The 26,935-nt window shown below is 38.3% G+C and overlaps 1 protein-coding gene across 4 annotated transcripts; it reads left to right on the top strand.

Moving 5' to 3' along the window:
• On the top strand, positions 1–26,935 carry LOC690045 (killer cell lectin-like receptor, subfamily A, member 17). 4 transcript variants are annotated; one of them, NM_001172088.2, is made up of 8 exons: positions 7–107; positions 1,773–1,941; positions 4,068–4,157; positions 5,003–5,224; positions 6,280–6,422; positions 10,144–10,247; positions 25,669–25,824; positions 25,904–26,161. In NM_001172088.2, the coding sequence occupies exons 2-7, from the start codon at positions 1,830–1,832 to the stop codon at positions 25,802–25,804; spliced, it is 807 nt and encodes a 268-aa protein (NP_001165559.1). In that variant the 5' UTR covers positions 7–107; positions 1,773–1,829; the 3' UTR covers positions 25,805–25,824; positions 25,904–26,161. The 4 variants fall into 4 exon arrangements, with proteins under 4 accessions (XP_087515490.1, NP_001165559.1, XP_087515491.1 ...); XM_087659365.1 differs by lacking the exon at positions 7–107 and adding an exon at positions 638–769 and having other exon boundaries at positions 25,904–26,935; XM_087659364.1 differs by lacking the exon at positions 4,068–4,157 and having other exon boundaries at positions 1–107; positions 25,904–26,935.

Genomic DNA, 26,935 nt, shown 5'->3' with positions numbered 1-26,935 from the left:
CTTTCATGTGGGAGCCTCTTTGTGGATATAGACCAGGAAAGGTCAACTCTGCTTCCAATTGGGAGACCAATACCTTCCAACAGAATCACTTCGGTATAGAGACACAGGTAAAAATACCTGCTTTTATTGTTTTCCTAACAATGATCAAATATTTTTTTAGAAAATTTCCCATGGCTTGACACGAAAATAGGATTGATGAAGAAACCCTGCTGTCCTGCTGTTTCTGTTAGATCAGGTTAACTCCAACAGCATGTGAAAATTGTTTTTCTGCACTGGTTATTTTCTTTCACGGTATGATGTGAACTTTATTGTGTGCTAAGAAGTTAAGATAGAGGGATCTATGGAGTTATTTTCTCATTAACTGTGTCAAATGTGTATATATTATCCATCTGACAAATGTCATGATAGGACCAAGATGAGATGGATCAGTTTGTAAAGGTACTTGATAAACAAACTTGATCAAATACTTGAATTTAATCCTTGGAACTAGCATTAAGGTGGAGTGAGAGAACTCACTTTGTAAAGTTGGCTTCTGGACAGATGAACCTTGTCTCAGCCAGCTCCACCCTAGAGACAATAATAAAAAATAACAATTTGGAAAGAGAATTGTTTACTGAAAGGTTTTTCTTTTTTCTAGTCAAAAAAGTAAGGGAACAGGTAAACCACCCCAGAAAACTTCATAAATTAAAAACAAGGGAAGAATGGTGTAATGTGTGCAGTGTGTTATCTTTATTATCTGCTGGCTCACATCTAAGTTATTAAAGTAAAGGTAAAGTTGGTTACCAATACTTACTATTTACTAATGCATTGATATCTATTATCAGATTGTATTTTTCATGGGCATTAGCTCATGTATGTTGCATAGTAACAAAATTTATTTTCGTATGTCCTCCTCTTGCCACCTCATGTATGAGTATATTCTATGTGAGATGGTTGTGTACATATAATGCTTTGAGATTAAACTTCATATTGTATCCTCTATGCTTCTCTCTGTTGCTCTCATACCCACCCAGCTATGTCCCCCTTTTTACTTTTCTTGTTGCTGCAGTTACTAGAGACTACATAGGATTTCTGAAGACTTTGAGCCCGGAGCCTCAGATGAGACACAATATTTAGTTTTGTCTTTTTGGGTTTGGATTATCCCACTCAGTAGGATCTTTTCTGGTTGAATCCAGGTCCAAGCATAGAGAAGAATATGAAGATTATGGTTAGATGGAGAAGTTGTACATCTCAGCTCTTTGGGGATTCAATCCAAGAGATATTTATATGCCTTGGATCACCTGAACAATTAACTTTCAAATATTCCTTTGAAAGTGTTGTCTAGGAAACTCTGAGAGACATGTATAAATAAAAAGACTGTAAAAACATTTAATGTTTATGTGTTTGTAACAAAGCAACATTTTTAATTTATTCCTAATGCTTTGACTCATTTTTTAATAGTTTGTTTAAAAGATTTTTAATGATTTTCAGTGGTACCCATTTTACCTAACATTTTATGTGCTGAATATTTAGAACAAAGTGACTGCCTCAATATTATAATTACTTAGTAAATTTTTAATTCTTTATAATGTTTCTTAACAAAAATTGCTGTGTACATAAGAAGTAAAAACAAATTTAACAGAAATTTGCAAAGAGTTCTAATCTGTAATTGGGGTCATTCCATGACAGCATGTTTGGATAATTAAGTGAATTAGACCCCACCCTTTGCAAGCCATCTGTATCATCAAATCCAGGTACCATACCAAAAACGAATTATGTCAACTTCTTTTTAGGAAATCTCTCAAGGCCTCCATTTTAACTTAAAACCTACTTTATACATCACTCCCAAAATGAGTGAGGAGGAGATCACTTACTCAACTGTGAGATTTAAAATATCTTCAGAAGTACAGAACCAAGTGAGGCCTAAGGAGCCTCAAAGGACCAGAGAAGCTGTCCACAGAGGTAAGTGTTTTAAATGTCTAAAATTACTTGATTTTTATGCATCTTAAAAATTTAACAATTTAAAAATATCCTACTGGTTTCTATTGAAATTCATAATTTTCGAAAACATCTGGGCTTGATTATGCACAAGGGTAGAAGGGAATCAGAAGTATTAGTTGGAGGGTAATCAAGTACAAAATTGTTCAAAACTAAGTTTAAAGTATAAAGCAGTCAAGTTTTAAAATTAAAAAAAGAAAGAATTGTACATTACTTCTACCCTTTAGTTGTTAGCCAGTTACAAAATAAATCAATTGAGGAGAATAGAACAATGGGAATCTGTGAGAAAAAAAATCCATAGAAACAAGAAGTGAGAAGAAAGAAGTACAAAACGTGGATGTTTCAGTCCTTCTTCAAAAGGGGGAACAAAATACTCACAGGAGGAAATATAGGGACAAAGTGTGGAGTCGAGACTGAAGGAAAGGAGACCCAGAGACTGCGCCACCTGGAGAACGATGCCATATGCAGCCACCAAAACCAGTAATTATTGCTGATCCCAAGAAGTGGTTGCTGACAGGAGTCTGATATGGATGTCTCCTGAGAGGGTCTGCCAGGGACTTACTGATACAGATAAGGATGCTTACTGCTAACCATCAGACTGAGAATTGGAAACCCAATGGAAGAGTTAGAAAAATGACTGAAGAGCTGAAGCACTTTGCAACCCAATAGTAAAAACAACAATATCAACCAATCAGACCACCCCCAAGCTCCCATGGACTAAACCGCCAATCAAGAGTACACATGGAGAGACCCATGTCTTTAGCTGCATGTGTAGCAGAGGACAGCATTGTCTGGGCATCAATAGGAGGAGAAGTCCTTGGTACTGTGAAGGCACATTTCCCCAGAGGAGGGGAATGCCAGGGTACTGAGGTGGGAGTGTGTGAGTGGGAGGGAGAGCATCCTCACAGAAGCAGGGGAAGAAGGATGGAAGGGAGGGGTGGGAAAGGGGATAACATTTGAAATAAAATATCCAATAAAAATAAAAATAAAAAAATGTGAGAAACCATAAGATTTTTGTTTTTGTTATGTAGTGTAGTGAAGAAAAATTCTGAAAACTTTAAAACTAACAGACAAACTAGAATCTGAAAAAGAGTAAAGTTTCTAGAGAAACAAAATGCTACAGAAATGAAGCTTATGCAATAGAAACAATGCTTTAGTTCTTGAGGAAAGTGTTTTAATTATAAATACCCCAACGTGTCTAATACAACATGCAACAAAAGTTGTCTGTCAGCTGAGGAAATCTTCAAATGAAGGTCGCAGATGAAGGGAGAATGAATGAGAGGATTAGTGGCTGTGGGAATGACTAAACCCTGTGAGTTCCTGAAATGTCAAAGAAATCAAAGAATAATTACATTTATTAATGAAAAAGCAGGAACATCAAACATCACTTTTATTGTGTGGGTTTTTTTGTTTTGTTTTGTTTTTTAGTTTTTTACACACTGTTACATCGGTTCCATGCTGAGTTTGTTTTCTCTTTTGATGTAGTGGTAACCAGAAGCATGACTTTCAGATTCTGAGTACCTTAGATTCAACAAAATGTTTAGTATTTTATAGAGCAAAATCAAATTTATACAGAAAAAGAGATAGTTGACTTATATGCCCTTTCAAGGATGAGGATGTATAAAGATCAGGTCCAGAACAGCTGTGGTTCCCTACCAGTTCTCAGGAACATCCATCCATCTTTCATTCCTCTCCACCCTCATTTATCTTTCTTGCTCCAGTTGGTTATCTTGTACTGCGATTGTATCTATGTCTCCAATTCCTTCTCTAGAATGCACTTTTGTTCCTGGAGAACCAGGTGAGGGTACATGTGTGTCATGCAGCTATTTTTAGTTTGAGTTGGGAGGATTCATCATACAAGGCTAAAGCAGAAATGAGTTCAGAATTTTGTGAATCTTCAAACACTTGGTATTTCTTCAGTGGGTGTATTTTAGGTAGAAATCTCCAATTTTGAGAGCATATGTACTGCCTGTTTCTATCATCGACGAGCATAATTTCCCCTTGTTTTCATGTTATACAAAACTATAATTAATATTGAGATGTGCACTTTTAATGGTGTTGATTTTCTTGCTTTGTTTTGTTGATTTAAGAGAGTTCAGTCCCCTGGCAGATCATTGTGATAGCTCTTGGAATCCTCTGTTCCGTTCTGCTGGTAACTGTTGCAGTATTGTTGACCTACAGTGAGTAATTGAAGTACATATTTTTTGAACTTCTGCCTAAAATATAGCTTTGGACAGGGATGATGCAGTTATACACTCTATCCATTGTCCTGCCTACAATTAGGAGATGACTCAGAACCTACGGAATTTAATAACTTTTCCTGACACTCTGCAGTTCTCTGTTCTCTTTCATACCTTATCTGTCAGCTCTGAGGCTGTTAGGAGCTGCCCTACTCTTTCTCACTCTTGGTCATATTCCTTTTGAGGACTTTGTAGTAGTCTACCTTCTGAGCTCAGGTGACGTTAATGTTATGGAAAAATATTGTAAGACACAGTTGTGCAAAGAACTTAGGACATTCTTTTCATTTTCTTTAATGTATATTGAGGTTGTGGTTAAGTAAAAAGTCTTCATCAGTACAGAGATATTAAAGGATAAACTTCATTTACAGAGAAAATCACTTCCAGGCTGTGTTAAAACATGTATATATTTTGCATTCCATATACTCTTATAACAGGTGCCCCATTTATTAAATTTTTTTAGTTCAAATTTTCATGGTGCATTAAGAAGTAGCTGAATATTTTAATTAGGTATTTATTTGTAAATTTGTGCTAAAACCTGAAGTGATTGAAAGTTATTCCCACTATAATTTTATTCAGCTGTATTATTTATTTTATACTCAACTATAGAGAAAAATTGATGTATATGTTTCAATAGTGAGTCAATAGAAAGGTTAATTTGTAAATGTTACGGACCCATGAAAAGAATAATACGTGTTGTCTGTCAACATAAAGCTTTTTCTCTAATTTTAAAGTTTAATATGTACTGCTTATGGGCATTTTTGATGTTTCATCTGTGACTAATCTAGTTTTTCAGTATACTCATGCAAAGCATGAACTGCCGGAGGAAACTCTAAGCCGCATCAATAACGGCAGCACCATGCAAAGTGACATCGACTTAAAGGAAGAAATGCTAAGAAATATGTCTATAAATTGTAGTCAAGGCAATGATCTTCTGCAATCTCTAAACAGAGAACCAAAAAGATGGTACAGCAAAATATACACTGTTAAACCTTCCTCTCAGCACACAGGTATGTAGCGGGTAAGGACCATGAATACAGAATTGCATTATCACCTCTTGTTTCTTTTATGGAAGCTTTGAGGTCTAACCTTCAGCTTAAGATGCTGGTGATGACTTGGTAAATCATTTGAGGGTGCCATATTTTATGCAGGTACCTGCAACTCAGAAATCCCTGTTTGAGTTAGCAGAATCTTATAGTATCTAGAAGTCAGTGAGTCTTTGACACTTCTACTAGGCATGGAATTATCAATCACCAACATAATCTTTAGAACAGACTATCAACATCAAAATCTCCCTTGTATGTCTTTCATTTCTTTCAAGCAAAGAGAATTTAACAAAGACATGGCACGCTGCTAAGTTCATAGTACTGTGCAGACCAGTGTGGTCACAATGCATTACAGCAGATCTAGAATTCTTTCATCAGTTTAACTTCCTCAGAATAACAAGTTCTCATTTCCTGCCCTCTGCCTCCTGGTATCTTATAAGGCACTGTTTCATAGAACTGGCCTGATTTAGAAACCTAATCTGATTAGAATCTTAAAGTATGGTCCTAGACCTGGTGTGTTTCTCTTTATTCACCATCTTCAAGTTCATCCATGTTTGTCACATAGGTCAGCATCTCTCTCTTGGGTTTCATGTGAGACATGATATCATTGCATAGTACAGGTTGACTTGGATCTCAAAGTGTATCCAAGGTTGGCCTGGAAGTCATTACTTAGCCTAGGATGACCCCTCCCTGTCTCTCTCTTTGGAGTACTCAGGTTATAGGCATGTTATCATGCCCAGCCAATGCATTTCCCTTTAAAGGATTAATATTATTCTTTTCTCTACTGAATCATACATGATTGACACAGGAAATGTTTCTATATCTCTAGTGTTATCAACAATGTTGCATAACTCATGGGTGTGCAGGGGTCTCTGGGCATTATATAATCTCATTTTCTGAAACCTGGGAGATTTTACCCCATCCCCTCTTTCTTTCTTTCAACACATTAATTAATATTGTGTTCCAATAACACAAAACCAGAAAACAATGAATTTAACCATTTAACTTCACTTTCACAGGCAAAAATGTTGAAATATACTGGTTCTGCTATGGTATAAAATGTTATTATTTCATCCTGGACCAAAAAACCTGGATCCAATGTAAACAAGCCTGCCAGAAGTTCAGATTATCCCTTCTGAAGATAGATGATGACGATGAACTGGTACTGTAGACACTTGCCCATTTATTCTGTGAGATTTTGTCTCTAGCCCTAAATAATGAGATACTAAATGCATACTTTTTAATTTGCATATGATTTTCCTGTAATATGAACAAAACTTTGGGACAAGGGTCTGTTAGTGGGAGACTCATTACTACAGATACACTTGTGTCTTTCAGTCTATTCTCTTTCTCAGGAGCCAAAAGAGAGTCCCTCAGAAAGCATGCCTTTTCCTGATTAAGTTTAAAACTTTGGTAGAGTACACCCTCTGACTGAGAGTTATTTTTCTCCATAGAGTTCTAAATTAACTCCTTTTGTCTAATGTTTGCTCTTTGGAACTGAAAGTGAGACTTCCTGAGATGAGAAATCAGATGCCAAAAGGGAAAGTAACTGACCTCTGTTCCTATCTGAAATATGAGATGATATGAAAAATGTGTAATTAAGTGGTTGACCAGTTAGGTCCATGGTGATTTTCACTGAAACTGTCCCTACCTTTACCGAACAGTATTCTTATGTTTTATAATCCCAATATCTGGCATTTCCTGTTTTAATTATTACTAATGAAATCTCATTGAAGTCTGTATTTTTCTAGAGAAATGATGGCAGGCTCACCTTGAAAACATTGTTATTTATAACACATTATGGTATTTATATATCAATTTAATATATGTTTAAATAATAACATAAAAGAATGTTTAATTACAAATAATAGAGTAAGTATCCATTTGATACACTTAACGGAAACCATTTTTTTTAATTTTTATTATTTTTGGTTAGTAGTAGTAGTAGTAGTAGTAGTAGTTGTTGTTGTTGTTGTGGTTGTTGTTGTGTAGCAGAAGCAGCAGCAGCAGGAGGAGGAGCAGGAGCAAAAATATTTTACCCCCCTAATTTTTTTCAAACCCTGGCACATCGAGACTGCATGTTGGGCGGCAGGCTATGAAAGGTACCCTAATACCTGTTTGAGATAGATCATATCCTTTGAAAGCCTCAATGGAACAGCAGGCAAATTCCCAGTCTCCCAGATCAAGGCCTCACTTGACCCCTATAGAGAGATTTGAGACAGACTGCTCACATAGGGCAATGCTCCAAGCCCCTACACCATAGGTAAGGACATGACCACAGGTCACGTAGGTTCAAGACAGATCAGTCATAGAAATAGTACCATGTCCCTGAATATGTAGACGAGGTCTTCCCAAACTCTCAGGAGAAACCAATAGGAAGTACCTGCTGTCACACACTGACCCATCCAAAAACTGTATTTAAGAATCATGTTAAGGATTAAAAGTGTGCAGGAATTATTCCATTGTTTGCGAACTTCTGTCATAAGAGCTGAAACAATGCCTCTTGGGGAAGAGATCTGCTCTCTCGAAATTGCCACCAAAAGCCCTCTTGCATCATTCGCCAACTTTTCAGTCTGCTGCTGGCTCAGCCCAGCCTAAGCAACCAAAGTGGCAGCAGCAAAAAGGAGAAGGACTGGCAGAAGGAGTGGTGAAAGCTGTGCCCCCTCCCTACCTGAGTTCTCTCCCTGCTTGGCCCAAACCCATGAACATAGGCCAGGCAAGAGATCACTGTGGGGAGCACCAGGTGCCCAGAGCCCCCCAACTCCATGAAGCTCGGTGCATCCTCTTCCACTGAGTTCTGACAAAGCAGCTCAGTTAGAATATAACTCATATGCAGGCAACAGCTTTTGTCTGCTGCAGTTGTTCAGATACTAAAAGAAGACAAATCTGCATATATGCTGGGAAGCCAAGGTACAGCTCCATATATGTTATTTTTGTTGTTGTTGTTGTTGTTGTTGTTGTTGTTGTTGTTTTGGTGTTTTGTTTTGTTTTGTTTTGTTTTTCGGAGCTGGAGACCAAACCCAGGGCCTTGCGCTTGCTAGGCAAGCGCTCTACCACTGAGCTAAATCTCCAACCCCTATATGTTATTTCTTTAGTGGTCTGTCTCTGAGATTCCCAAGAGTCCAGGTTAGTTGTTACTCTTGGTCTTATTGTGGAGTTCCTATCCCATTAAGGGACCACAATCCATCCTTCTATTCTTCCATAAGGGTCCCCAAGCTCCATCCATGGTTTGGCTTTGGGTACCTGTGTATGCATGACTAAGCTGCTTGGTAGAGGCTCACAGAAGTCAGCATGCTAGACTCCTGTCTGCAAGCATAACTGAGTATCATTAATAGGGTCATGGATTGAAGCTTTTCCATAAGGTGGGTCTCAATTTGAGCCAGTTATTTGTTGCCTGCTCCCTCAGTCTTACTCCATCTCCAAATCCTGCATTTCTTACAAACAGGAAGAACTTGTTTCAAAAGTTTGGTCAGTTTGTTGATGTTGCTATTGCTCCCCAAGGATTCTTTCCTGGCCATAGGAGGTGGTCTCACCAGTCTACATAGTGTCACAGCTAAGGACATCACTACTGATTATTGTGTGCCTCTCCTATCACTGATCACCACGTTCCAGAAGATGGTCCCTACCGACCTCCTCAGCAATTGCAGAATTCCATTAATTTTCATGATCATCAGGCCATCCCCCCATGCTTCCCCACACCGGAGGAAACTCCACTCCCCTCATGAGTACCTCTCCTACTCAGTTCCCTCCCTCTCTTCATTTGCTTTTCATAACCATTACATTCCTCCTTTCAAGTGAGACTCAAGAATTCTTGCTTGTGCCCCTTTTATCTGTCCAGACTACTTGAGTCTGTGGCATGTAGCACAGACATTCTCTTTTTTATGACTAATGTTCACTTACAAGTTAAAACATACCACAAATGCCTTTTTGGGACTTGGACACCTCACTCAGGATGATATTCTCAAGTTCCATCCATTTGCCTGCAATATGGGTGTCTTTGTATTTCACAGCTGACTACTATTGCATTGTGCAGATATACCACAGATCTTGTAAATTCTTCAATTTAGAGACATCTAAGAAGTTTCCAGTTTCTGGATATTATGAATAAAACTGTTATGAACATAATTGAGCAAGTGTCTTTGTGGAATGATGGAGCACTTTTTGGGTATATGTCCAGGAGTGGCATAGCTTGTTCTTGAATTAGAATTATTACCACTTTTCTGATAAATCACCAAATTTATTTCTAAAGACATTGTACAAGTTTGCACTCTCACCAGCATTGGAGGAGTGTTCCTCTTACTTCATAACCTTCTTAGCATGTGCTATCACTTGAGTTTTTAATATTAACCTTTTCTATTTGTGTAAAATGAGGTCTTGGAGTTGTTCTAATTTGCATTTCTCTGGTTGCTAAAGACTTTGAACATACATTTATGTGCTTTATGACTATTTAAGTTTCCTACATTAAGAATTTTGTAGTTAGTTCAGGCATAGATAAAGCATTACAAGAAATTGTTACATCAGTCAAAAAATGCTAAATCTAAAAGTATTATCATTAAATCTGCCTTAAATAAGAAGATTGTGAATTCAAGTCCCGTCATGGTTACTTAGTGAGACGTGGTTTAAGAAACATACTCACACAGCATGCCATGATACTATTATCTCAGAACACTTGAAGGTTTTATTTCAAATAACTTACAGAACTGACATAGTTTTGATTTAAATGTGCTATTGTGGGAAGTCCTTTCCAAAATGAACATGGTGGGACTGATGGATGCGAGAAGAGGACAGCAGAGAATGACACTGGGATGCTGGAAAATTTTCTTTCTTGTCCTTTCATCAAACCTACAGAAAATTCATCATAGGGCATGTTGTTTCTTTTACAGAAGTTCCTTCAGCTCCAGGTTCTTTCAGACAGTTACTGGATTGGATTGTCATATTATAAAACAAAAAAGGAATGGTCATGGATTGATAATGGCCAATCTGAACTGTGAGTTTCTAAACTCTTAAGACTAACACTGGTGTGGGAACTGGGAGGTTTGTGTGTAAAGACTTCTATCTCTTTTCACATGCCTTTCCTCATTTTCTATTAGCTCACAGTTAAGGACAAGTTGCATAAGGCAGTCTCTGAGAAAGTGTTACAGAGGGAAGTTGTATGTTCATGGAACTGACCAAAAGTGGCTTAAAAATGCATACATCTCAGGAATGTTTCTTGTAGAATAAGAAAGGCATTAGAAAGTCAACAACTAATAATGGGGTGGAGTGACCAGTTTATCATGACAGATATATTGAGCCTGAGTCATTCAGACATTCATGTGACATTTCTTTTTGTTTGCAGCTTATATAATTTTTGGTTATATATAAATACAATACACATTTTATATACTTATATATGTAGGCCTGTCATCTACTTAAGGTGTTTTGAAAATCCCTAGGTGTTTGTTTATTTATAATCTGCTAGAAAACTCTTCCGTGATTATCTTTATTAGTAATATGCCTTTTCTTGAATATCATATTTACATCCAATAATATATGAACATATCAAACCTTATCACCCCCTAAAAGCTGAAACATGCATCATACTAACTCATGTCTTCAAGTTAACTGTCTATAAGTGCATGGCTTTCTGCAATCCACTGGAACAATGACTAAACTCTCAACAAAGAGTTATATCTCTCTTTTCATGTAGCTGTCACCTAAGAATAATGATTTCTTAAGAAGAAATAAATTTGCAGAAATTTCTTCTTGTTCAGAAGCCTGAATTTCACTGAGCTTTTTCCCTTCTCTGGTTCTTTTTTTTCTGTTTTTTTTTTTTTTCTGTTTTTTTTTTCTGTGTCCTCTTCTCTACTCTCCCCTGAAATTTGCTGGTGATATGGAGGCATAAAAGTTGACACAGCTGTCTCCTTTGGTGTTCAGCACATATACACGTCTCCTATGCACTGTGACAAATTCTGCCACTCTGCGTGGACTGAAACCCACTACATAAAGAAGGTTCCCCGCCTTAGAGAAGCGTTTCAGCTTTATGAGTTCCCATTTGTTGACTGTTCAGCTTATAGCATGAGTCACTTGTGTTCTTTTCAGCAAAACTTGCCCTCTGCCCATGTGTTTCAGGCCCTTGTCTCCTTTCTCTTCTACTAGATTTAGCATACCTTTTTTTTTTATGTAGAACACCTTGATCCACTTGGACTTGATCTTTGGACAAGGTGATAAGAATTAATCGATTTGAATTCTTCTACATGCTGTCCCGCACTTGACCCAGTACCATTTGTAGAAAATGCTGCCTTTTTCCACTGCATGGTTTTAACTTCTTGGTCAAAGTTGAAGTGACCATAGTCTGGTTTATTTCTGGGACTTCAATTCTATTACATTGATCTATGTGCCTTTCTCTGTACCAATAGCACGCTATGTAGTTTTTTATTTTTGGTTATTTTTTTTATCAGTATTACTCTGTAATACAGCATGAGATCTGAGACGGTGATTCCCCCAGAACTTCCTTGATTATTGGGAATAGTTTTTGCTACATTTTTTAAAATTCCAAATGAATTTAAGAATTTCTCATTATATCTCTGTGAAGAATTGAATTGGGGTTTTGATGAGGATTGCATTGAATCTGTAGATTTGTTTTGGTAAGATGGCCATTTTTACTATGTTAATCCTGCTGATGCATCAGCATGGGAGATTGTTCCATCTTCTGAGGAATTCTTTAATTTTTTTCTTCAGAGACTTGAGGTACTTGTCATATAAATCATTCACTTCCCTCGTTAGACTCATGTCAAGATTTTTTCAAATTATTTGAAACTATTGTGTAGGGTGTTTTTCCATATTTTTTCTCAGTCTTTATATCCTTTCAGTATATCCTTTCAGTAGAGGAAGACTATTAATTTGATAGAATTTATTTTATATGATTAATGAATACTGTGAAGGATGTTGTTTGTATAATTTCTTTCTCTGCCCATTTATCCTTTCAGTAGGGGTAGGCTACTCATTAGTTAGAGTCAATTTATAACCAGGCACTTTGCAGAAGGTTTTCAACAAATGTAGGAGTTCTCTGGTAGAATTGTTGGGGTCTCTTATGTAAACTATTATATTATCTGCAAAGAGTGATATCTTGACTTCCTCCTTCCCAATTTTTATTCCCTTGATTTACTTTTGTTATCTAATTGCTCTGGCTAGAACTTGGAGTACTAAATCACAACTGATAGATTAGGAAAATATCTTTATCAGGCCTACAACAGATGGAGTGCTAATATTTAAATGTACAGAAACCTCAAAAGATAGACTGCAAAGAACCTAGTAACCCTACTAAAATGGGATTCAGAAGTAAACAAAGAATTTTAAGTGAGGAATCTTGAATGGCCAGGAAGCACCTAAAGAAATGTTCAACATCCTTAGTCATTAGGGAAAGCAAGTCAAATTATCCTGAGTTTCCACCTCACACTAATAACAATGAGTAAGATCAAGAACAAATTTGACAGCAGATGCTGATGAGGATGTAGAGAAAGAGGAGCACTCCGTTTCTGGTGGGACTGCAAGCTGGTAAAACCACTATGGAAATCAAGCTGGCAGTTCCTCAGAAAACTGGAAATAGTTGTAACTGAAGACCCAGCTATACCACTCCAATTTTGACATATACCCAAAATTGGTCAAAAATATAAGAAGGACACAGGCTCCACTATGTTTATGGCAGCCTTATTTATAATTGCCAGAAGCTCAAATCAATCCAGTTGTCCCTTAAAGAAAAATGGATACTGAAAATGTGTTTCATTTACACAATTGAGTACTACTCCACTACCAAAAATGATGACTTCATGAAATTCATAGGCAAATGGATGGAAGTAGAAAATATCGTCCTGAGTGAGGTAACCCAATTCCAAAAATCACATACGGTATGCACTCTCAGATAAGTAGATATTAGCCAAAACCTCAAATTACCCAAGATACAATCCGTAGACCACATGAAGCTCAAGAAAAAAATATGACCAAAGTGTGGATGCTTCACTCTCCTTCTTAAAAGTGGGGACAAAAATATTCATAGGAGTATATATGGAGAAAAACTTTGGATCAAAGGCTGAAGAAATGCCTATTCTGAGACAGTCTCACCAGGGGAACTAGCTTATGTGTGTGTATGTGTGTGTGTGTGTGTGTGTGTGTATATATATATATATATATATATATATATATATATATATATATATATTCATGGAAGTCAAGCTGGAAGTTCCTCAGAAAACCATATATATATATATATATATATATATATATATATATGTGTGTGTGTGTGTGTGTGTGTGTGTGTGTATATATATGTATATACAGCCACTAAAGCTAGACAATATTGATGAAGCCTACAAGTGCATGTGGAAAGGAGCCTGCTATAGCTGCCTCCTGAGAGACTCAGCCAGAACATGACAAATACAGAGGCAAATGGTACCAGAAAACTATTAAAGTGACAATGAGGTCCCTGTTGGAGGAATTAGAGAAAGGATTGAAAGAGCTGAAGGGGCTTGCAACACCATAAGAACAACAATACCAAACAACCAGGGTTTGTAGGGATTAAACCACAACCCAAAGACTACACATGGACAGAACAATGGCTCCAGCAGCATATGTAGCAGAGGATGGCCATGTTAGGCACCAATGGGAGGAGAAGCCTTTTGTTTTACCAAGGCTGGAACTCCCAGTATAGGGGAATGTCAGGGAGAAGAGGTAGGAATGAGGGTGGTTTTGGAGGGTGAAGATCCTTAAAGAACGGGAGAGGGATGGAATAGGGGGTTCATTGATGGGAAACCAGGAAAGGGAATAACATTTGAAATGTAAATAAAAGATATCCAATAATAATAAAAAAGAGGGAACACCTAGGTGTTTATGTTTCAACCTATATAGAATGGGGTACAAAATAATCATAGGAAGTAGAGTGATGAAGGGACCTGGGAGGAAGATAGAAAGGGGATATCAAATGGGGATAGGATCAAGTACTGGAAAAAACAGGACATATATACAGAATGTCAGGAAATTGAATAGAAATATGTAGCAGTGGGGAATGGGGAACTACAGGTGATGACTAGAAAGTCTCAGATGCCAGGGAAACCAGAGGTACCCAGGACCCAATGGGTATGACTCTGGATGAATATACCACAAAGGGGACATATAACCTATAACAACCACCTCCAGTAGATAGGCATGGCCCCTAGTTGAGGTGTGGGGCTACCCACCAGTCTCAAAAATTTTTACCCAGAATGTTCCTTTGCAAAGGAAAGACAGGTTCAAAAGTTGGAAAGAGGCTAAATGAAAGGCCATCCAGAGACTATCCCACCTAAGGATACATCCCCATTTGCAGACACCAAAACTTGATACTATTGCTGATGCCAAGAAGCGCTTGCTATAAGAGTCTAGTATGACTGTTCCCTGAGAGTTTCTACTATCACATGACCAAGACAGATTCAGATACTCATAGCCAACCATTTTACTGAGCCCATGGACCCCAATTAAAAAGCTAGGGGAAGAATCAAAGGAGATGAGGGCAATTATAACCCCATAAGAAGATCAATATCAACTAAGTGGAGCATGTAGAACTCCCAGAGACTAAACCACCAACCAGAGAGTGTACATGGAAGGATCCATGGTTCCAGATATATAGGTATCAGAGGATGGCTTTATCTGACATCAGAGGGAGGGGAGTCCTTTGTTCCTGTGGAGGCTTGATGCCCCAGCATAGGGAGATGCTAGAGAGGTGAGGCTGGGATTGGTAAGTAGGTGGAGGAGCAACCTCCTGTAGGTGAAATGAAGGGTGTTATAGCAGATGGGATGCGGGATTGTGGTCGGGTAACACAGAAGCAGGATATCATTTGAAATGTAAATGTATAATATCACAAAGAAAAAAGGAAAAAAAGATTCATCCCTGATGTAGTTGAGAGCAGCACAGGTTTAGGCCATAGCTATAAATGCTAAGAACACATTTTAACCACTGAGTACTTAGCAGAGCAATTGGACCAAATGGTCTCTGACCACCCTCAATCTCAGGCTTTGGAGTTGGATTACAGCATCAGACATTATTCCCTCTTATAATAAAGGACCTAGTTCCAATAAGAAAGCATAAATTTATCATAAAACATATCTTGTTTAACAGGTCAGCATTGTAGCATGCAGGGTCCAGTGCAGAATAGGTCTACTCATACCTTTTCTCCTCTACAACCTGGAAAAAACAGTTTCTAGCACTTTAAAAGCCAGCCTAGAGGAAGATATTTCTATATTGGTTGGGATTGACTTCTCTATGTGTTGGTGTCAAAGTGTGAAGTATCTTCAGTAATAGGGCCTTTCCGTGTAGTTATGATGGATAACCAAGTGGAGGAGCAGTAACCTGTATTGTGTAGGAGACCCTTGTCATGTCCCAGACCAGTAAGTAATTCCTCTTGAAGTATCCTTTGCTTTGCACTGGGTTCTTTTTAAAGACTCAGATCTTCTTTTGTTTGGGTTCTCTGCCCACAGAATGCTCCCTGTTGTTCCCCATCTCACTACCCTCCAAAGTCATACTATTACATTCTCCCCAAAACAGCAACAAGAATTAAGGGGGAAATAAAATCAATCAAGAGACCAAAATACACAAAAATCACAATAAGACAAAAAAGTTATCCCTCCTCTAAACAAAAACAAACACACAAACAACACACCAAATACACACACACACACACACACACACACACACACACACACACACAAAACTCCAAACCACCAAGGAGTAATGGAATCTGCTTTGCGTTGATCATAAATGAAATTACTATCTTGTGAGTTTTTATAAGGAGCTTTACATATCCTTAGTTTTGGTTAATCCATCCTTTACTCTCTCATGTCCCTTATTTTCAATCCTCATCCAGCTCTGTACTTGAATTCTTCACCTTCTGCCTTCAAATTATATATTTATCATTTTTTATGATTGTCGATTTCTTAGAAATACAAATTTTCAGAAATAACCTCATAATTCTTTATAACTTTGCTACATAGATATGTGTTGAGTTGCTTTCTATATAATATAAAAATAAATGGAATTTTTGTTATTTTGTTCATATTTTGAGATAATGTATAGTCTCAAAGTGCGGCAGTCCTTGAACTCCTGATCCTCTTAGCTCCATCTGTCAGGTATTTGGGATATAGACAGGCATGCCCAGCCTGTCTTTTATCTCTTGAAAGATGTCAGTTATACTTATTCATGTCCTAGCGATAATCCCAGTGTCTGTACTCTTGTGGTTTTCATGTTCTATTTCTGTTATCTTCTATTCATGATGTCATTTTCTTTGCGGTACTCACTGGGTTTCTTTGCCAATAGCTTTAGAAACAGTCTGAGGCATCTGCATTGATAATTTTCCTAGGAATCTTTCATTCAGTGCCTGGGAACTTGGCAGGTCTATCTCACTTTGATTCTAAATGTGACCCTGTCAGTGTGGACAGCTACAGTCTAAACTTTCTGGAAAATATCTTCCTCTCTTTACTGGAAGGACATTCTTAAGCAGACTGTAACAGAAGTGGCTGGAGGACAGACATCTTTACAAGATGTATTAATATGTTCTAATCACAGATACTATTAATACTGTTATTTATTTGGATTGTCCATATGAAGTATTATTTCACACAGTGTATTCCTAGTCTTCCTCTCTCTATCTCCCAAACTCTGAGATTTCTGGTATTTGATGTTATGATTGGCCATAGGATTTGTAAATTTCCTTATAGCCTCTAGCATCATATAGAGTCAGAGATGGGCAGGTGGTAAAATTTAGAGTGAAGTACCAGAGGGAGATAACAGTCCTGTATTCAACTGAACAGAGCTTTTTTGACCTCGACTATGCTACAAAACTGTTCCCTGGTGATGACATATTTACTAGGCCCAGACCTGAAGTTTGAGTAGGGGAGGACAATAGTCAGAATGTTCCTGCAGCCACCACCAGCATTTTCTTCTGTGGGAGGACATAGAACCTTGCCCATCTGTTACAATGACATCTTCTAATGACCACAGTAAGCAGCTGTGAGCTTAACTTGTGTTCTTGTATACAGATCTAGGAGTTCATCACTATGAAAGTAAACATAAGAGCTCATGATGCAGCGTATGTGTTTCATGTGTATCTGTGATTATTTAGCGGGTTTGGATCCTTCTCCTTTTTGCCCATATTCAATACACATCCTTCACTGATTGTACCCAAATGAAATCTCATGACTGGCTAATGCGTATTCTCACTTCTACTCTATCTTACATCCCTGTCTGTTGTTTATGGCTACCTTGAATTCATTTATCTTCTTTTTCTGTTCCTACAGTAAATCTAAATACTCTGTTTCTCCCTGGATTAAATCTAAGGTTGAAGAAAGGTGACCAGACACTAACAATTTAGTCTGTTGCCATTTTTTCCCCAAAGTGCTTGGGGAATGGCTTTCTCTGTCTGATATTTTTGTCATAAACTTTTTTCCTAGGATAGTCTAGATAAAATTCACTGTATTTTCCCAACATGCCTTGAACTCCTGAACTTCATGCAGTAATTTTTTAGAATTAAATGACCATTTCACATAGATCCTCTATTTTTCTTTCCCTGCCAGGCTCTGCTTATCCTCTGAAGTGTCAGCTGAAGCCTAAGCCTGTAGGGATCTGCTTCCTGACTGTGCATCAAGTGGGGTTTTAATTATTACTTAATATTTGATTAGGACCTTGTTCTATAGCCATGTCTAACCTGGGTTAAAGTCTTCCTTATTCAGCCACCCAAATGATGAGATTAGTGACCTGCCTCACTTTTCATAATGTCATAATGGTTTTATATATTTTAGTCTATATTAAAGTATGTTTTCCTAAGAATGTAGTTGTGCCACTTAATACACCATCTAAGTTATTTCTTTCCAACTATGTGAGCTGATATCAGAACTCGGATTGTCAGTTTGTGTGAGCCATGTTACTGGCCCAAGAAGTTTTTATGAATTCAAAGAAAATTAACAGTTTTATTGATGCACTTTTGATTAAGTAGATATTGTGTACACTTTGGTTAATAAACCTTGTTTTCAAATACCTTGGCCTAAGTCAATATGCTTTATACTTAAATAATTTCCCATTTTATTTATTTTTTTTTGTTTTCTATTGATTTATCTGTAATAGAATCATTATCTAAGAGAGAGGCTGTGCATTTTCCGGTGTCACGGATATAAATAATGATGACTGTGGTAAAGCCACTCCATATCTGTGCAAATAGAGTACATCAATTTCCGGATTTGGTGTGAGAAGGGAAGGAAAGATAAAAGTGAAATATTTTGTTATATTTGTTGACTTCCTGTAATGATTTGGGACTACTTGTGGATCAAATTTTTAACCACAGTTCTTAGGCCATCACACAAATAGGGTGATGGACTGGAAAGGGAAGAAATATTCTTTGGAAATATGACTTAAAATGGTAAAGGCCATTTTTCTTCCTGTTATGTAGAGCAGCATTGAAGTTCCTTGGTTGGGTACACATATCTGCATCTGATAATTTCAGCAGCTTCTTGGGTTTCTTAGAGGGCATTCATGATAGTTCCCCTTTTGTGAATGCCCCATAGCCTTGATAATGGTGTCAGATCTTGCAGCCTGCCCTAAAGCTGGATGCCATTTAGGGCCTGTCTCTGGCCCTTCTTTTCTTCAGGCTCTGCCCCATTTCCATTCCTGCATTTCTTTCAGATAGGGTCAAAGGTTTGTCTGTGGCATAGCAACCCCACCCATTCGTCACTTGATGCCCTGTCTCTCTGCTGTAGGTTGGCTCTACAAGTTCCTGCCCCTGCCCCCCGTAGGGCATTTTTTCAAGGGTATGCCCTTTGAGTTCCAAGAGTCTCTCACTTCCCTGCTCTCTGGAATATTCTACAGGTTTCTCCCAACCTCCCTCCAGTGGAGGTTGCCAGTTTTCATTCTTACTGCTGGCCCTCAGGGCTTCAGTCCTTTTCCCCCACCCAATACTGGATCATGTTCCCCTCTTCCCCCTACCCAATACCTTTTACATCTCCTGTCCTTCCCTCTCTCCCCGTCTTGTGGTTGTTTTCTTCTCCCTCCTATGTGGGACTAAGTTGTCCTCACTTGGGCCCTTGAGTTCACTATACTTTCTGAGTTCTGTTAACTGTATCTTGGGGTTTTTTTTTTGGCTAATATCCAGTTATTAGTGAGAACATACCATGCATCTTCTTTGGGTCTGAGTTACCTCACTCAGGATGATATTTTCTAGTTCCATCCATTTGCAAACAATTCTCAGGATGTCCTTGTTCTTAATAGCTGATTAGTATTCCATTGTGTAATTAAACCATATTTTCTATATCCATTCTTCTGTCCTGGGACATCTGGGTTGTTTCCAGATACTTCCTAATGCAAATAAGGCCACTATAAACACAGTGGAACATGTGCACTGTGGCATAATAGGGCATCTTTTGGTACATACCTAAGAGTATTATTTCTGGGTCTTTGGGTAGGTCTATTTCCAATTTTCTTAGGAACCTCCAAATTGATTTCCAGAGTGGGTGTACCAGTTTGGAATCCCACCAGGAGTGAAGGAGTGTTCCTTTTTCTCCATATTCTGGCCAACATGTATTGTCCCCTGATGTTTTGATCTTATCCATTCTGACTAGTATAAGGTGGAATCTCAGGGTCATTTTGATTTGCATTCCAGTGATCACTAAGAAGTTTAAACATTTCTTTTTTTTTTAATTAAGTTGAGTATTTCTTATTTACATTTCGAATGTTATTCCCTTTCCCGGTTTCCCTGCAAACATCCCTCCCCCTCCCCTTCCTTATGGGTGTTCCCCTCCCCACCCTCCCCCAATTGCCGCCCTCCCCGCAACAATCACATTCACTGGGGGTTCAGTCTTACCAGGACCAAGGGCTTCCCCTTCCACTGGTGCTCTTACTAGGATATTCGTTGCTACCTATGAGGTCAGAGTCCAGGGTCAGTCCATGTATAGTCTTTAGGTAGTGGCTTAGTCCCTGGAAGCTCTAGTTGCTTGGCATTGTTGTTCATAAGGGGTCTCGAGCCCCTTCAAGCTCTTCCAGTTCTTTCTCTGATTCCTTCAACGGGGGTCCTATTCTCAGTTCAGTGGTTTGCTGCTGGCATTCACCTCTGTATTTGATGTATTCTGGCTGTGTCTCTCAGGAGCGATCTACATCCGGCTCCTTTCAGCCTGCACTTCTTTGCTTCATCCATCTTGTCTAATTGGATGGCTGTATATGTATGGGCCACATGTGGGGCAGGCTCTGAATGGGTGTTCCTTCTGTCTCTGCTTTAATCTTTGCCTCTCTATTCCCTGCCAAGGGTATTCTTGTTCCCCCATTTAAAGAAGGAGTGAAGCATTCACATGTTGATCATCCGTCTTGAGTTTCATGTGTTGTGTGCATCTAGGGCAATTCAAGCATTTGGGCTAATAGCCACTTATAAATGAATGCATACGATGTGCATTTTTCTGTGATTGGGTTACCTCACTCAGGATGATATTTTCCAGTTCCAACCATTTGTCTATGAATTTCATAAAGGCATTGTTTTTGATGGCTGAATAATATTCCATTGTGTAGATGTACCACATTTTCTGTATCCATTCCTCTGTTGAAGGGCATCTGGGTTCTTTCCAGCTTCTGGCTATTATAAATAAGTCTGCTATGAACATAGGGGAGCACGTGTCTTTTTTTATATGTTGGGGCATCTTGTGAGTATATGCCCAAGAGAGGTACAGCTGGATCCTAAGGTAGTTCAATGTCCAATTAACTTCCACATATACGTGGGCGTTCTTCCCTTATTTTTATTGAAGGCCAGTTTTAGGCCATGGTGGTCTGATAGGACTCATGGGCTTATTTCGATCTTTCTGTACCTCTTGAGGCCCATTTTTTGACCAATTATATGGTCAATTTTGGAGAAAGTACCATGAGGAGCTGAGAAGAATGTATATCTTTTTGCTTTATGATAGAATGTTCTATAAATATCTGTTAAATCCATTTGGTTCATGACTTCTCTTAGTCTGTCTACATCTCTGTTTAATTTCTGTTTCCATGATCTGTCCATTGATGAGAGTGGGGTGTTGAAATCTCCTACTATTATTGTATGAGATGCAGTGTGTGTTTTGAGCTTTAGTAACGTTTCTTTTATGTAGGTAGGTGCCCTTGTATGTGGGGCATAGATATTTAGGATTGAGAGTTCATTTTGTTGGATTTTTCCTTTGATGAATATGAAGCATCCTTCCTTATCTTTTTTGATGACTTTTAGTTGAAAATTGATTTTATTTGATATTAGAATGGCTACTCCAACTTGCCTCTTCCGACCATTTCCTTGGAAAGTTTATTTCCAGGCTTTCACTCTGAGGTAGTGTCTGTCTTTGTCTCTGAGTTGTGTTTCCTGTAGGCAGCAGAATGCAGGGTCCTCATTGCATATCCAGTTTGTTAATCTATGTCTTTTTATTGGGAAGTTGAGACCATTGATGTTGAGAGATATTAAGGAATAGTGATTATTGCTTCCTGTTATATTCATATTTGGATGTGAGGTTATGTTTCTGTGCTTTACTTCTCTTTGTTTTGTTGCCAAGACGATTAGTTTCCTGCTTTTTCTAGGGTGTAGCTTGCCTCCTTATGTTGGGATTTACCATTTATTATCCTTTGTAGCGCTGGATTTGTAGAAAGATATTGTGTAAATTTGGTTTTGTCATGGAATATCTTCGTTTCTCCATCTATGTTAATTGACAGTTTTGCAGGAAAGAGTAACCTGGTCTGGAATTTGTGTTCTCCTAGGATCTGTTTTACATCTGTCCGGGATCTTCTGGCTTTCATAGTCTCTGGTGAAAAGTCTGGTGTGATTCTGATAGGTCTGCCTTTATATGTTACTTGGCCTTTTTCCCTTACTGCTTTTAATATTCTTTCTTTATTTTGTGCATTTGGTGTTTTGGCTATTATGTGTCAGGAGGTGTTTCTTTTCTGGTCCAATCTATTTGGAGTTCTGTAGGCTTCTTGTATGCCTATGGGTATCCATATTTTTAGATTAGGGACGTTTTCTTCTATGATTTTGTTGAAGATATTTACTGGTCCTTTGAGCTGGGAGTCTTCACTCTCTTCTGTACCTATTATCCTTAGGTTTGATCTTCTCATTGAGTCCTGGATTTCCTGTATGTTTTGGACCAGTAGCTTTTTCTGCTTTCCATTATCTTTGACTGTTGAGTCAATGATTTCTATGGAATCTTCTGCTCCTGAGATTCTCTCTTCTATCTCTTGTATTCTGTTGGTGATGCTTGTATCTACGGCTCCTTGTCTCTTATTTTGGTTTTCTATATCCAGGGTTGTTTCCATGTGTTCTTTCTTGATTGCTTCTATTTCCATTTTTAACTCTTTCAATTGTTTGGTAGTGTTTTCCTGGAATTCTTTCAGGGATTTTTGTGATTCCTCTCTATAAGCTTCTACTTGTTTATTAATGTTTTCCTGATTCTTTCAGGGATTTTTGTGATTCCTCTCTGTAGGCTTCTACTTGTTTATTTATGTTTTCCTATGTTTCTCTAAGGGAGTTCTTTACGTCTTTCTTGAAGTCCTCCAGCATCATGATCAGATATGATTTTGAAACTAGATCTTGCTTTTCTGGTGTGTTTGGATATTCCGTGTTTGCTTTGGTGGATGAATTGGGCTCCGATGATGCCATGTAGTCTTGGTTTCTGTTGCTTGGGTTCCTGCACTTGCCTCTCGCCATGAGATTATCTCTAGTGTTACTTTTTTCTGCTATTTCTTACAGTGGCTAGACTGTCCTATAAGCCTGTGTGTCAGGAGTGCTGTAGACCTCTTTTCCTGTTTTCTTTCAGCCAGTGATGAGGACAGAGTGTTCTGCTTTCGGGTGTGTAGTTTTTCCTATCTACAGGTCTTCAGCTGTTCCTGTGGGCCTGTGTCTTGAGTTCACCAGGCAGGTCACTTACAGCAGAAAAGTTGTTCTTACCTGCGGTCCCGAGGCTCAAGTTTGCTCGTGGGGTGTTGCTTATGAGCTCTCCTCGGCGGCAGCAACCAGGAAGATCTGTGCCGCCCTTTCTGGGAGCTTCCGTGCACCAGGGTTCCAGATGGTGTTTGGTGTTTTCCTCTGGAGTCAGAGATGTGGGCCGAGTGTAGACTCTTCTGGTTTCCCAGGCGTGTCTGCCTCTCTGAAGGTTTAGCTCTCCCTCCCACAGGATTTGGGTGCAGAGATCTGTTTATCCGGTCGGTCTCTTCAGGTTCCTGCGGTGTCCGAGATATTGATTCTTAGAATCTGTATATCAGGGCCTGTAATGGGAGATATTGCCTTGTAAAATCTTCAGTTCTCTGTAATCTTCTCTCAGGAATGTCTATGCAGAGCTGTGAACGTTTGCACTGGCGACTGCTGCCCGGCCCCTCTGAACATTTCTTTAGGTGCTTCTCAGCAATCTGAGATTTCTCTGCTGTCAATTCTCGGTTTAGTTTTATATCCCATTTGTTGATTGTTTTTTTTTTTTCTTTTTTGGTGGTTACTCAGGATTGTTTTTAGTCACATTTCCCTGATGACTGTCACCAAACCCAGTCACTATTGGGGATGCCAAGAGGTGCAAGCTAATAGGAGTCTGATATAGCTTTCTCAAGGTAGACTCTGCCACAGAGTCTGACTAATACAGAGGCAGATGCTCACAGCCAACCATTGGACTGAGAACAGGTTTCCCAATGGAGGAGATAGAGAAAGGAATGAGATAGATGAGGGGGGTTGCAACCCAATAGGAAGAACAACAATATCAACTAGCATGACCACTCAGAGTTTCCAGGCACTACGCTACCAACCATATGGGTACACATGGAGCGACCCATAGCTCCATCTGCAAATGTAGCAGAGGATTGTATTGTTGGGCATCAATGGAGGAAGAGGCCCTTGATCCTATGAAGGCTCAATGCTCCAGTACAGGGGAATGCCAGGGATGGTCAGCAGGAGGGAGTGGTTGTGTGGGTGAAGGTACACCCTTATGGAGGTAGGGTGTGGAGGGATTGGATAGTGGATTTCCAGAGGGGAAACCAGGAATGGGGATTAATATTTGAAATGTAAATATAGAAAATAACCAATAAAAGAAAAAAATGAAAAAATAAAACATGAAATAAAAAATGAAATCTCAGCCCATGTAGTTTCAGTGGGTTTCATGCTCTTTCTCTCCTTCTTTGAGACTCAGTAACCCTAACTAAGCTCAAGCTCCCTATGTGTGAAAGGCTTTCCTTGAATCTTAAATCTTTCACTTGCATCTTCCAAATACTGGAACTACAATTGTTTCTCAATAGACCTGGCTGGATTTAATGTTAAGAATCTCAGTTTTGAGTGCATTTTTTTCATCTTTATTAACTTGGGTATTTCTTATTTACATTTCGATTGTTATTCCCTTTCCTGGTTTCTAGGCCAAAATCCCCCTAACCCCTCCCCCTCCCCTTTTCTATGGGAGTTCCCCTCCCCATCCTCCCCCCATTAACACCCTTCCCCCAATAATCATGTTCACTGGGAGTTCAGTCTTGGCAGGACCAAGGGCTTCCCCTTCCACTGGTGCTCTTACTAGGCTATTCATTGCTACTTAGGAGGTTGGAGCCCAGGGAGTACATTCTTTAGTTAATTACTTCTTAGGGGAAACACTAGCTTCAGTGATGTCCTGACCATCTAAGTTTGTTCCAATTCCTGCTAACAAGTCGGGTTGAGTAGAAATCTGATTTCCATTAGTTTATACAAGAGAATACTAATGATTAATTATTAAATAATTCATTTTTAAATTATGTTTTGCTACATAGCCCAAGCTGTTCCAGAACTCACAGCCCTCTTTTAGTGGTAGTTATCTCTGTTTTCTACCTTATTATTTTATTTAGCTGCATTATATTAAACAGAAGGGTAGTTGTGGTCTCTGATATACCATCCTGCAGAAATCAGAGTTGTGTTGCATATAGGCAGTTCATTAGATTACCATGTTTCCATGAAGTCTCAGCTTCATTAATTATGAGGTCAGCAGGAGGAAAGGAAAACAGTCTTTTAAAAAAAGATTCAAGCCCTCATGTGATTGTATGTCAAATCTCTTTCACTTTAAAACATAAACATATAACTTCTTGTCCTTTGTGACAAGAGCATCTGTTTTACTATTATCCTAGCATTTTTATTGACCAAGATATTGATGTGAAAGGAAGTTTATCATAAAATAATTCTTTGGAAATATTGAAAATCCATTTTACCTGCTGACCAAAAAATTGTGAGTCTGAAATAAGACGGAAACTTTTTGTGTGATAAGGAAACCATTTCCTTTCATGAGCTTAAAAAAAAAGACATTTTGGTGGTGAACTTATGATTAATAGTTCTATATTCCATATACTTTGGCAAATAGAATTTTAAAAAACATGACTATTTCAGGAAATGTTAAAAATTAAGCAGTGGCCAATTGTTGTTTTTGTTCTTTAGTTCCTTGAACCTAAAGAAATACAATGTAAAGGATGGAGACTGTATGTTCTTATCTAAAATAAGACTAGAAAATGCTAAGTGCATGAACCCCTACCCATGTATTTGTCAGAAGAGACTGGATAAATTCCCTGATTGACTCTCCAACAAGAGATAAAGGTAAAAACGGAATGTGCTGATCCTCATTTGTTTCCTCTAATAATGTGTGACTGCTTTCAGACAGGTGTTTTGTTCACAGGATTTAGTCTGCTGTGCAAACAGCGAGATGAGCTGGAAGAGTGTGGGAATGTTCTCTGGAATCTGATGTGGCAGAGCAGAGGCTTCTTCCATCCTGGTGAAGACAGGACACATTTTCTCTGGTGCATGGACATGGTTTGCTTCAAAGTCTCCAGGACTCTGCTCTTTCTGATTTCTTAAACTCTTATACGATTAAATTAAATCCCAATAACCAACCTGAGTATTTATTTATAATTACAATAAATCCTGTTAATTGAAACTGGCCTGGTGGATCAAGAGTTAAGGATCATCTATAGCTACACACTGAATACGAGGACAGTTCAGATTACATGAGACCCTGTTTGAAAACAAAACATAAAAATAAAAACAAAAATTTTCCTGACCCCAGTCCCCCAAACAAACAAACAAACAAACAAAAAACTGAAAACCTTCTTGGCATAATTGTCAATGTTCATTTAAGAATCCTACATGTGACTTTGTGCAAGGGGTGAGGAGGGACTCTGAGAAGTGAAGGAGAAAATGGAATGGGGGAAGGATTTTTGTGGAGTCTCTGGGAGTTGAGGAAGTGTTGATATTGGGATGTGTAAAGTGAATAAATAAAATAAATAAAATAATTTTAAAAAGTCAGTACAATTACGGGATAGAATATAGTTGTATGTTTTATTTTTTATATGTTAGCTGATACTATTTTGTTTGAATTTGATTTTTTTTTCATCTAGAAGTTTTTCTATTTGTTACAAACATTTCTTTTGCTCATAAAATATAATTTTAAGTTTGGTGAACATTTGCAAGCATAGGCCAAGGAACTGCTGAATATCTTACCTAAGGCAGCAGTTTTCCCACCCACTCACTTTAATCCATCTATCATGAGTTGTGGCCTTGTACAAATGATGGTAATAATTGAAGTTTGTGAGATTTAGTGGCTTATACTATGACCTTGGCAAATAGGAGGTTACAACGTGATTAATGAAATATAAATAAAGCAAGAGCCTACATCATAGAACCAAAAAAAAAAAAAAAAAAACAAATAAAA

The sequence above is a fragment of the Rattus norvegicus genome, chromosome 4, assembly GCF_021556685.1.
Source record: "Rattus norvegicus strain SHRSP/BbbUtx chromosome 4, alternate assembly SHRSP_T2T, whole genome shotgun sequence".
NCBI classification, from domain to species: Eukaryota; Metazoa; Chordata; class Mammalia; order Rodentia; family Muridae; genus Rattus; species Rattus norvegicus.
Note: the sequence above shows the minus strand (reverse complement) of the source record. Positions and strands in the feature narration are given on the sequence as shown.

Bases quoted from the DNA above. Each gene is read 5' to 3' on its own strand.
- LOC690045 (XM_087659364.1), top strand. From the start codon at position 6: ATGTGGGAGCCTCTTTGTGGATATAGACCAGGAAAGGTCAACTCTGCT. The intron at 108-1,772 runs GTAAAAATACCT...ACTTCTTTTTAG, and splicing joins ACTTCGGTATAGAGACACAG to GAAATCTCTCAAGGCCTCCA. The intron at 10,248-25,668 runs GTGAGTTTCTAA...TTTGTTCTTTAG, and splicing joins GATAATGGCCAATCTGAACT to TTCCTTGAACCTAAAGAAAT.